The following is a 12,620-nucleotide window of genomic DNA, read 5'->3' on the forward strand; positions in this document are numbered from 1 at the left end:
GTGAACTGAATTAAACAGGGGGGGCCTCATTCGGGACTGGGTTTTTTTTTGTGTGGACGGTCGGGGGCGTGGCCACTCGGGGGCACTATTTCCGTGGTCCAGGTCCGCGGTCTCAGTTCGCCATGGATCACGGCACGGCCGCTGGAGGAAGTGCGGGGGCCGTATCAGCAGCTGGAACTGCAAGCTTCAAGACGGCTCCTTGCTAGCCCCCTGCAGGACCGTGAATCTGTGGCCTTTTGATGCCAGTTTTTCTGGCGTAAAAGACCAGAGTTTTCACGACGGCATGGGGAAATAGTCCCTGAAACAGAGAATCCAATCGAGCCCCCTATTTTAATCCCATGAATGCTTACTAAAAGGCAAACACGATGGAGTATTCTTCCCCTCCAAATTAAGTACCTGGCCAGCGAAAATTTAGAACACTCACTTTTCATGACTGTACATAAGGGGAATGCACCGAGCGAGGTAGACCTTCCTGGACTTGAGTACAGTAGATGCTCCTTTTACCTTTCACACCATCACAGAGAGCACAAGCTGCACCTAGGTTGACCACGGTGGAGGGGTGAGATCAAGGCAGGATCACGGGTGCAATCAAGGAGCAGAGGGGCAGATTGAATGGCTGTTCAGATGCCAATCAAACGTGCCGCTTGGATATTGGAGCCTATGAGGTAATGGCTGAGCAGGTCTGCTCATTCTGTCCCGAGATTCGACTTGCACCTTGTGGATGCACAATTAATTAGCCGAACAGCGGGAGATCCTGTGGCTTCAGTTGCCCAGCTGTACAGCAGATGTTGCTCCTACTTCTGTTCCCACCACTGGACTTAGTCCCCAGAACAGAAACTGTCTTTCCAATAAAAGTAACCAAAGCAAACTTTCACAATTTGCAAATTGTGAAAGTTTGCAATAAAAACCAAGGTTACTATTCAACTTGGGTGAATGATGTTCAGGCCTAGTGCTATTATCCATTGTATCATTATCGTGCATTACAATCAACAAAGAACAAACAAAGAACAAAGAAATGTACAGCACAGGAACAGGCCCTTCGGCCCTCCAAGCCCGTGCCGACCATACTGCCCGACTAAACTACAATCTTCTACACTTCCTGGGTCCGTATCCTTCTATTCCCATCCTATTCATATATTTGTCAAGATGCCCCTTAAATGTCCCTATCGTCCCTGCCTCCACTACCTCCTCCGGTAGTGAGTTCCAGGCACCCACTACCCTCTGCGTAAAAAACTTGCCTCGTACATCTACTCTAAACTTTGCCCCTCTCACCTTAAACCTATGCCCCCTAGTAATTGACCAATTACTTCCACAAAGGAAGGCAGTGGTTGACTTTGGAGGCCAGGTCATGCACATGAAGGGACACTTTAAAAGCAAGACAATTAGTTTTTCTTGGAGCTTTGGAAAATTAATAGCTTTGTTGGGATACTGACTAAATCAGACTAAAGTGGTCCCAGGTTCAGTATCAAACCTGTGCAGTTAAGCTGGCAGTAATCGGGTAATAGGAATAAATATGTGGTTTCAACTGCCAATGGTTTGTGAAGTAAGCTTTAACCTTAAGTCCAGATACAATGTCCCAGCAAACTTTGCAATCTGTACTTGTTCTTTTCTATATTTCCACGTTCCCCCCTAGGTCCATCACCTTTTTAATAAATACCTTCCTGTTTTCCAACTTTTCCCGATAGCCATGTAGGTAGATGAAGGGGAGCAAATAATAGTGGTGACTAAAGGATTTCCAGAAGACATTTGAGATGGTGCCACATATTAAATAAAAGTGATTAATATACTTTTCTTTTTCATTTTACAGCAATGTGCATGAGGAAATAAGCCATTGGAATTTATAAAGAATGATGGTGTGCATGAAGATTAGCAACATTAATGCATTTGTTTTTGTCAACGTTCAAATAGGCCTTGAACAACATTGTATATGTTTGGTTCATTACTTTTTAACCACTGAAGGGATCATGTAGGGTTTTCATGGTAATGTTGAAGGCAAGAGTGAACCACATTGCTGTGGGTCCGGAGTTATAATTCGGCCAGACTAGGTGAGGATGGCCGACGTCCTTCTCTAAAGAACATGAACCAGATGAGGTTTTATTTCAAACAATGATGGTCACCATCACTGAAACCAGCTTACAACTCCAGATTTGATTATTTAACTTTAAATTCCACCAGTGCCATGATGGGATTAGGGACAGGAGTAGGCCATTCAGTTAGATCATAGCAGATCATCTACCTCAACACCACTATTGTCTCCAGAACCCTTGATGTCAGGAGCGTCCAGAAATCTATTGAATACGGTTTTGAACATGCTCAATGATTGAGTTTCCACAGCCCTCTGGCAAGGAGGAGACCAAATTCTTCCTCCATTCATAAATGACCTACCCCTATCCTAGATTGTGTCCCCTGATTGTAGACTCACCAGTCTGGGGAAACATCCCATTCGCATCCACACTGTCACATGGTAAAAATTTTGTACGTTTCAATGACGTCACCCCCATTCTTCAAAACTCTTGGGAATATAGATCTAGTCTTCCCAACCTCTCCTCATAAAATAATCCTGCCATCCCAGGGATTAATCTGGTGACCCTCTGTTGCACTCCCTCTAGCAAGTACATCTCTCCTTAGATAAGGTGACTAAAACTGTGCACGACATGACCAAGATCTCACCAAGGCACTCTGCAACTGCAGCAGACATTTTTATTCTTGTACTCAAGTCGCCTTGTGATGAAGGCCATCATACCATTTGCCTTTCTGACTGCTTTGCTGCACCTCCATACTAACTTTTAGCAACTCACAAACAAGGACACCCAGGTCCCTTTGGACACCTACACTTCCTAATCTCTCACTATTTAAGAAGTCTTCTGCCTTTCTGCTTTTTCTGCCAAAGTGAATATCTTCACATTTCTTCACATATTCAATCTGTCATTATAATAATATTTTTGATTAGTATCGCAAGTAAGCATGCATCAACACTGCAAGGACGTTACTGTGAAGTTCCCCTAGTTGCCACACTCCGGCACCTGTTCGGGTACACGGAGGGAGAATTTAGAATGTCCCTAACAGCACATCTTTTGGGACTTCTTGGAGGAAACAGGAGCACCCGGAGGAAACCCACGCAGACACGGGGAGAACGTGCAGACTCCGCACAATCAGTGACCCAAGCTGGGAATCAAATCCAGGTCATACAATCATAGAATTTACAGTGCAGAAAGAAGCCGTTCGGCCCATTGAGCCTGCACCGGCCCTTACAAAGATCACCCTACTGAAGCCCACGTATCTACCCTATCCCAATAACCCCCACTTAACATTTTCTGGACACTAATGGGCAATTTAGCATGACCAATCCACCTAACCCGCACATCTTTGGACTGGGAGGAAACCGGCGCATCCGACATGGGAGAACGTGCAGACTCAGTAGACAGTGACCCAGCCGGGAATCGAACCAGGGACCCTGGCGCTGTGAAGCCACAGTGCTAACCATTGTGCTACTGTGCCGCCCACATGTTCTAGCCCATTCACTTCACCTGTCCCGATCGTCTCAAAGCCTCCTTTCTCCCTCCACACAACTTGCATTCCCACCCGGTTTGGTGCCATCAGCAAATTTGGAAATAATACAATTGGTCCTCGCATCCAAATCATTTATATAAATTGCGAACAGCTGTGTACCTAGAACTGATCTTTGTAATACCCCAGTAGAGGCCATCCTGCGAGTGATTTACCCTCTGCCTTTGTCTCATTATATCTGTGCCAACCATCAAGCACCTAACCATTCTAATCCCATTGTCCAGCACTTGGTCCAAAGCATTGTCTGTTATAGCATTTCACGTGCTCATCTAAATGCTTCTTCAATGTTGTGAGTATTCCTGTCTCTACCACCATTTCAGGCAGTGAGTTCCAGATTCTTACCACCGTCTGGGTCAAAAAGGTTTCCCATAATTCCCCGAGAAATCCCCACCACTGACGTCAAATTAACAAGTCTGTGGTTCTCAATTCTCCCTTATGCTAAGTAGTGGGGTTATATTTGCTATTTTCCGGTTCTCAGGAACCTTTTCAAAATCAATAGAATTTTGAACGGTAACCACCAATGTATCCACTATCTCTCTAGACACCTCCGTCAGCTCATCTGATTTTGATTTGTTTTGAACCAATGTCCCCAGGGTACTAGCCTGGACCCGTGGATTACTAGTTCAGGGATATCACCACTGTCACAGAAGTCTACAGCACAGAAAAGGCATTTTACCCCACCATGTCTGCGCCCATCAAAAACAAGCACCAAAGTATTTTAACTCCATTTTTCAGCACTTGGCCTGTAGCTTTGTATGCCCTGGCGTCGCAAGTGCACATCTAAATACATCTTAAATGTTATGAGGGTCTCTGCCTCGACCACCCTTTCCAGCAGCGTGTTCCAGACTCCCATCACTCTTTGGGTGAAAACGTTTTTCCTCACGTTCCCTCTGAACCGCCTGCCCTGGAGCTTAAATCTATGTCCCTGGTCATTGATCCCTGTACCATGGGGAAAGGTTTCGTCCTGTCTATTCTATCTATAATCCCTCATAGTTTATATGTCTCAATCATGCACCTCCCCCCCCCTCTTATAATGTGGATTCCGGAACTGCACATAATACTCTAGCTGTGGCCTAACCAACATTTTATACAGTTCAAACGTGAACCAGGCAAGTAAAGCATAGGCCTTCTTTTTAAAAAAATATTTTTATTCTCCTTTTTCACATTTTCTCCCAAATTTATACCTACCAACAATAATCAGTAATGAATGCAATGTCAATCCACATATCAATAACAACAATCCCATCCTCCCACCAAACCCCCAAACAGCAACCCGTATGTTAACAATCAAATAACAAAAAGAATTCAGGAATGACCCACAGTCACTATTAACACATACAGTCAGTTCCCCATCCCCAATGTTCGATGTAATCCAATTCTTGAAAGTGCATAATGAATAACGCCCATGAATTGTAGCACCCCTCCATCATTCCCCTCAGTTCAAATTTGACCTTTTCAAGCGTCAAGAATTCTAGCAGGTCTCCCCCACCACGCCAGGGCACAGGGTGGAGAGGTTGATCTCCATCCCAACAAGATCCGCGAGGCGAAGGCTACAACGTCTGCCTCTGCACCTGTTTCCAACCCCGGCCGGTCCAACACCCTGAATATGGCCTCCCGAGGGCCCGGGTCCAATTTCACGTGCACTACTTTGGAGATTACCCTAAAAACCTCCTTCCAATAATCCTCCAGTTTCGGACGGGACCAAAACATATGAACGTGGTTTGGCGCCCCTCGCAACGTTCACACACATCTTCTACCCCCTCAAAGAGCTGGCTCATCCTCGCCCTTGTGAGGTGTGCTCTATACACCACCTTCAGCTGTATCAGCCCCAACCTCGCACACGAGGTGGAGGCGTTCACCCTCCGGAGCACCTCACACCAGAACCCCTCCTCCATACCCTCTCCCAACTCTTCCTCCCAATTTGCTTGATCCCATCCAGCAGTGCCTTCTCCTCTTCCAAAATAGCCCCGTAAACCGCTAACACTACCCCCTTCTCTCGTCCCTCTGTCGTCAGCACCTCCACCAGCAGTGTGGGGGCCTGCTCTACCGGGAAGCTCTGTATCTCCTTTCTGGCAAATTCTTGAACCTGCATGTATCTAAATATTTCCCCCTGCTCCAGCTCATAATTTTCTCCCAGCTCCTTCAATCCTGCAAACCGACCGCCAAGAAACAAATATTTTAGTGTCCTAATTCGTTTCTTCTCTCTTCTCCGAAGATTTCCATCCCACTGCCCTGGCTCAAATCTATGGTTCTCCGAATCGGCATTTCCCTTGACCCTGCCCCTAACCCGAAGTGCTGGCGAAACTGCCTCCAAATTCTCAACGAAGCTATTACTACTTGACTCCCTGAGTATTTCCCCAGGGCCGTCGGGAGCCGCACTGTTGCTAGTGCCTTCAATCCCAACCCCCTACACAAACTCTCCTCCGTTCTGACCCACTGGGAGTCAACCCCTGACCCAGCTCTGTACCTTCTCCACATTTGCCACCCAGTAATAATACAGCAGGTTCGGAAGACCCAAACCCCCTGCCTGCCTTCCTCTCTGTAGTAGCACCGTTCTAATTCTGGCCACCTTCCCTCCCCATATGAACGAGGTAATCATCCCCTCAAATAACAGAAATTGCGGGAACATGTGCATTTTAACCGTCTGTACCAGACCCGCCAGTGACAAAGGGAGACCATACCACCTTGCCAGATCAGCTTTCACCCTCCCCACCAAACTAGAAATGTTGTACCTATGGAGACCCCCTCCCCCCACCAATCCCGAGCAACCTGCATCCCCAGGTATCTATAGTGAGTCCCTTCCCTACGGAATAGCAGCTCCCCTACTCCTGCCCCCACCCCCGGCCGAGACATCACAAAATATTCACTCTTGTCTAGGTTTAATTTGTACCCCGAGAAAGACCCAAACACCCGAAGCAGCTCCAGTATTCCCCCTATTGACAAACTCGGTTCTGACATGTATAACAACAAGTCTTCGGCTTACAAGGACACCCAATGCTCGATCCCCTCCCGCACTATCCCTTTCCATTCCCTTGAACCTCTTAACGCGATGGCCAACGGCCCAATCGTGAGTGCAAACAACAGGGGGGATATAAGACATCCCTGCCTAATCCCACGGTGGAGAGAAAAGTATCTCAAGCTGATGTTGTTTGTGCGGACACTCGCCCTCGGCTCCTTTAACAGTAGCTTTACCCAGTCCACAAATCTTGGTCCAATCCCAAGCCGCTCCAGAACTGCCATCAAGTACCCCCATTCTACCCCGTCAAACTCTTTCTCGGCGTCCAATGCAACAACCACCTCTGTTGCCTTCCCCTCCGCCAGTGTCACATTCAATACCCTCCTAATGTTCGAAAAGTGCTGCCTCCCTCTCACAAACCCCGTCTGATCTTCACCTATCACCTTCGGGAGGCACTCCTCCAGCCTACCTGCCAGTACCTTTGCCAATATCTTTGCATCCACGTTTAAAAGTGATATGGGCGTATATGACTCAGGGATACACTCTGCCGGATCCTTATCTCTTTTAAGCAACAGGGAAATTGATGCATGCCCCAAAGTTTGTGGCAACACACCCTTCCCTATTGCCTCCTCAAACATCCCCAACCTCAGCGGTACCAGCTTATCTTTGAATTTTTAATAATATTCCACTGGAAACCCATCCGGCCCTGCCACCTTCGCCGAATGCAAGCATAGGCCTTCTTAACCACTATCAGTGTCCATGCACACCAAGGTCCCATTGATCCTCGGTACTTCCCAGGGACCTGCTATTTATCATTTATTCCCTTGGTTGTCTTCTCCAATACTACGAGGCAGCTGTATTTCTTTTACTTTTTCCAACATTGATTGCTGTAAATGAATTTTTCAGATTAGCAGGTGTTCGTGAATTTCCAGTTCCAGGACCAGCATAAAATCACTGCCATTTTTAAAAATACTTGGATACCTTTTATAAATGTTGTGAAAACTGTGTGTTGTGTGCAAGATGTTTTTCAGAGATGAATGACAGATGTTGAATTTTATATCCAAGATCAATTGTTTGGCAACTTACACCTGTGTCTATTTTGAATGGAACACTGTATCGTTTGCCAGTTTTTGATATGGCCATGGCTTGAGACAATTCACACCTCTTTAACCTGGGGTTACCCCATCTCTGGATCTGTAAAGATTTAATCACCTGCGAATGCTCGCGTTCCAAGCATTGTTTGGCATCTTTGAATTTGTCTATATATGTGTTTCTAGAACAGACCTCTTCATTCACCCGAGGAAGGAGCAGCGCTCCGAAAGCTAGTGACATCGAAACAAACCTGTTGGACTTTAACCTGGTGTTGTAAGACTTCGTACTGTGCTCACCCCAGTCCAACGCCGGCATCTCCACATCACAGTTTTTGATTAAGTTATGGACTTGAAAATAAATGTTTGAATTTTTCATTATTTGTACAAATATCCATTATTTTCCTTTGTCGCTATGCCTGATAGATTTGATGTTAATATGAGATTTACACGTGGAGATTGAAAAGGGTTGTGACTTTTACCTTAATCTTCCTATTTCCATAATAAAATTTGTAACACAAAGCACTAGTTAACATTTAATTGTAGTGTACTAGGTACTGAATAATAAAAGAAGATGGTTCTGGTTGTTCGATGCCAATCGCCTCAGCTCCAGGACATCAATTCAGAAGTTCCTCCAGGCAGTATCTAGGCACAGCCTTTTTCAGCTGGGGCATTAAAGGCCTTCCTTCCATCATAAGGTCAGAAGTGGAGAAATCAGGGAGAAGGACAATGATAAAATTAAATGAATTAACATAGACAGAGAGGAGGTGCTTGTGGTCTGGCAGGCTTAAAATAGATAAATCTCCAGGACCGGATGAAATGAATCCCAAGCTGTTGAGTGAGGCAAGGGAGGAAATAGCGGGGTTGCTGACAATTTTCAATTCCTCTATGGCCACAGGATAAGTGCTGGAGGATAGCCAATGTGGTACCGTTATTCAGGAAGGGAGAACCAGGAAACTACAGGCCGGTATAATCTCAGTGGTGGAGAAACTTTTGGAAATAATTCCGAAAGACGGAATTAATCTGCATTTGTAGAAGCAGGGATTAATCAAGAATAGTCAGCCAGGTTTTGTTAAGGGGAGGTCATGTCTGACCAATTTGATTGAATTTTTTGAAGAGGTGACCAGGTGTGTAGATGAGGGTAATGCATTTGATGTAGTCTACTTGGACTTTAGCCAGGCTTTTGAAATGGTCCCACATGGGGGACTGAAAACGATGATAAGGACCAATGGAATCCAAAGAGTTTTGGAAAATTGGATCCAGAATTGGCTGAGTGGCAGGAAGCAGAGGGTGATGGTCGAGGGGTGTTTTCTGACTGGAAGTCTGTGTCCAGTGGCGTCCCGCAGGGATCAGTGTTGAGTCCCTTGCGGTTTGTGGTTTATATAAATGATTTAGACTTGAATGTAGGAGGGTTGATCAGTAAGTTTGCAGATGATACGAAGATTGGTGGTTGGTAAATAGCGAGGAGGATAGCCAAAGATTACAGGCGGATGTAGACGGGCTGGTCAGGTGAGCTGATCAGTGTAAGATGATACATTTGGGCAGGACAAACAAGGCAAGGGAATACAGGATAAACGGTAGGTCCCTGGGAAGCACCGAGGATCAGAGGCACCTTGCTGTGCATGTACTTCAATCCCTTAAGGTAGCAGAGCAGGTGGATAAAGTGGTCAAGGTGGCATATGGTACCATGCCTTATTTAGCTGAGTACGAAGTCTTACAACACCAGGTTAAAGTCCAACAGGTTTGTTTCGATGTCACTAGCTTTCGGAGCGCTGCTCCTTCCTCAGGTGAATGAAGAGGTCTGTTCCAGAAACATACATATAGACAAATTCAAAGATGCCTTGGAATGCGAGGTTAAAGAGGTGTGAATTGTGTCAAGCCAGGACAGTTGGTAGGATTTCACAGGCCAGATGGTGAGGGATGAATGTAATGCGACATGAATCCCAGGTCCCGGTTGAGGCCGCACTCGTATGCGGAACTTGGCTATAAGTTTCTGCTCGGCGATTCTGCGTTGTCACGCGTCCTGAAGGCCGCCTTGGAGAACGCTTACCCGGAGATCAGAGGCTGAATGCCCTTGACTGCTGAAGTGTTCCCCGACTGGAAGGGAACATTCCTGCCTGGTGATTGTCGCGCGATGTCCGTTCATCCGTTATTTAGCTGAGGCATAGCGTTGGAGCAAGAAGGTTCTGCTGGAACTGTATAAAATGTATTGTGTGTAGTTCTGGAATCCACATTATAGGAGGGCTGTGATAGCAGTGGAAAGGGTGCAGAGGAGATTTATCAGAATGTTGCCTGAGCTGGAGAGTTTTAGCTATGAAGAGAGATTGGATAGACTTGGATTGTTTTCCCTGGAGCTGAGGGTGGGGGAGACCTGATTGAAATGTATAAATTTATGAGGGGCATTAATAGAGTAGACGGGAAGAAATATTTTCCCTTGGTGAAAGGATCAATGACCAGGGGGCATAGATTTAAGGTAAGCAGCAGGAGATTTAGAGGGGATTTAGGGAAAAATAATTTCAGCCAGAGGATGGTGAGTGTCTGGAACTCACTGCCTGAAAGGATGGTGTAGGCCATTGTTCTTCAAACATTTTTTCCAGGGACCCATTTTTACCAACCGGCCAACCTTTGGAACCCAACCTGGCCGACCTTTGAGACCCAACCTTCACGACCCACGTTGGCCGACCTGCGCGACCCACCATTTTCTCTTGTTTGCTGCTGACAAAAATGGAGGAAATGGTTTTGGGTCCTTTTGGCCCTCGTACACGCTCCTCCAATGGAACCTGTTGGATGAAGGTGAAGCCTTCCGGTGTCGGAAAGTATGGATTCTCCATCTGTCCAAAGTTCTGCATTTTTTTCCTGTAAACTTTTATCAAATAAAAATAAAATAAATGAAAAAAATAAAAATTAAATGAATAAAACGCTGAACTGGTAAAACAAAAAGCTGCAACCGTTTTTATTAAAAAAGCGGCTGCACTGCGCATGAGAGCCAGATCAGCGGTGCGCATGTGCATAGTTTTGCGCAGGCGCACCGATGATTGGGTTGCAATGTGGCCGCATATTTTTACATGTTCGTGGTCATTTTGAAGGCCGCTTGTAGCCGCCATTATTAAAAGCCGGCTGCTGCGTGTAGATTTGTGCGATCGGGAGCCGTGAAGGACTGCTCCGCGACCCCACCCCCCCCCCCTCGACACCCGCCAGCGTCGCACCCGCGGGTCGCGCCCCCGTGTTTGACAATCACTGTTCTAGATAGGGGATATGTAGGCTTACAAAGCAAAAGGATCTGACAGCATAGCAAGGTGGCTATTTAGGTAATGTTACCCAGAGTTTGACAGGAAGGGACAGAGTGTACAAACAGCAAATAGGGCATAAGGGGAAAAAATGATATAAAGTGAAAATTAATGGCTCTTTACTTAAATGCTCGTAGTATTTGGCACAACAAAATAAATTAACGGCACAAACTGAGGTTAATGGTGTGGTACTGAAAACAGGCTGACAAGACAGGCCAAGAACAGAAAGGTCCACATGAGGCTCTGGCAAGAGCACACAAATCAGCACTTGTATATTAGGGATAGGTTTGTTCGCCCAAGATTCTGATACTAGCCCCACCCAGTGACTTGGTTAGGGTTATGTGATTTGGTTCGCACACGCTCACTGGATCAAGAGGAGGAACTGCGGTAATATGGAACGGTCTGGATTTTAAGCCGTTCAGTTTGAGAGTGAGAGACGTGGGTCAGAAATAACTGCTGAACTTAAATAAGGGGAATTACAAAGGAATGAGGGCATAATTGACTGGAGTGGACTGGGAAAGGAGTTTAGCAGAAAAGAAATTGATCAGCAATGGCAGACGTTTATGAAAATAGTTCATGATTCACAACAAAGATATAACCCAGTGAGGAAGAAGGATTCTAGGAAGAAGATAAATCAACCATGGTTAGCCAAGGAAGTTAAGTATTAAACTGAAAGAAAAAGCATACAATGTAAATTAAGAAAACTTATGAAATTGTACCTGTCCTCTTACAATTCAAAGGTATTCCTCATCCCAGCACGGGGGGGGTCAGCACGGTAGCATTGTCGATAGCACAATTGCTTCACAGCTCCAGGGTCCCAGGTTCGATTCCGGCTTGGGTCACTGTCTGTGCAGAGTCTGCACGTCCTCCCCGTGTGTGTGTGGATTTCCTCCGGGTGCTCCGGTTTCCTCCCACAGTCCAAAGATGTGCAGGTTAGGTGGATTGGCCGTGATAAATTGCCCTTAGTGTTGGGCGGGGTTTCTGGGTTATGGGGATATGGTGGAGGTGTTGACCTTGGGTAGGGTGCTCTTTCCAAGAGCGGGTGCAGGCTCGATGGGCCAAATGGCCTCCTGCACTGTAAATTCTATGATAATCAAAAGCCTTACAAACAGGCTACGTCCATGATTATGCAATAAAAACATTGCAAAGATTTTTTCAGTTGTCCAGATGGCTGCAGATTGCAGGAAGTACCAAGGCACTTCTTAAAATAAATATGTGACTGGATTTTTAGCAAGAAAGCAATTTTGCAGTCACTATTGACTTAGAAATTAAACAAAGATGTACCAACATCCCCTTTGGCTGATGTCGATTTCAATCTGGCACCAAACCAGTGGTAGCCATGTCACAATCAGCCACACAATAGAAAACAAAGTTGGGACCAGTATTCTTATTTCCCATCATATTAAAATATTCATACTCAACAAACCAGGAAGTTACTAGCTTCACTTAATTTAAATGATTATCACTGGTGTTAGGTGGAAGGCAAGTACCTCTAAAGTGAGCATTATTAGCAGTTAAGTTGAGCAACTTGGATGAATATTGCAACAGCCAAAGCACAAGAAGGTACAAATCAACTTTAATAAAACCAGCTTCCTATTGCTTCTTCAAATAGAACTAACCTTTCTTCAGTTACTCTTGGGAGTGGCAGTATGTTTTTATTACTTGCCTTCAGAAACGCTGCACTGTAAAGATATTGGCATCTTCTGAATACGGCTGTTCTGC

At 45.7% G+C, this 12,620-nt stretch overlaps 1 protein-coding gene across 7 annotated transcripts in view; it reads left to right on the top strand.

Moving 5' to 3' along the window:
• LOC140389953 (hepatic and glial cell adhesion molecule-like) overlaps positions 1–12,620 on the top strand; it is a 55,190-nt gene that overhangs the window by 24,702 nt on the left and 17,868 nt on the right. The window contains exons 7-8 of one of the 7 annotated variants that reach the window (XM_072474647.1): positions 1,808–1,853; positions 7,801–8,133. The exons of 2 other annotated variants lie outside the window; for them this stretch is intronic. In XM_072474647.1, the coding sequence (XP_072330748.1) occupies positions 1,808–1,819 (12 nt within the window). In that variant the 3' untranslated portion in view covers positions 1,820–1,853; positions 7,801–8,133. Of the gene's footprint in view, positions 1–1,807; positions 8,134–12,620 lie in introns of those variants that run through there. 4 more of the 7 variants (XM_072474651.1, XM_072474646.1, XM_072474650.1 and 1 more) reach the window with 4 other exon arrangements.

Source organism: Scyliorhinus torazame, chromosome 14, assembly GCF_047496885.1.
Source record: "Scyliorhinus torazame isolate Kashiwa2021f chromosome 14, sScyTor2.1, whole genome shotgun sequence".
Taxonomy (NCBI): domain Eukaryota; kingdom Metazoa; phylum Chordata; class Chondrichthyes; order Carcharhiniformes; family Scyliorhinidae; genus Scyliorhinus; species Scyliorhinus torazame.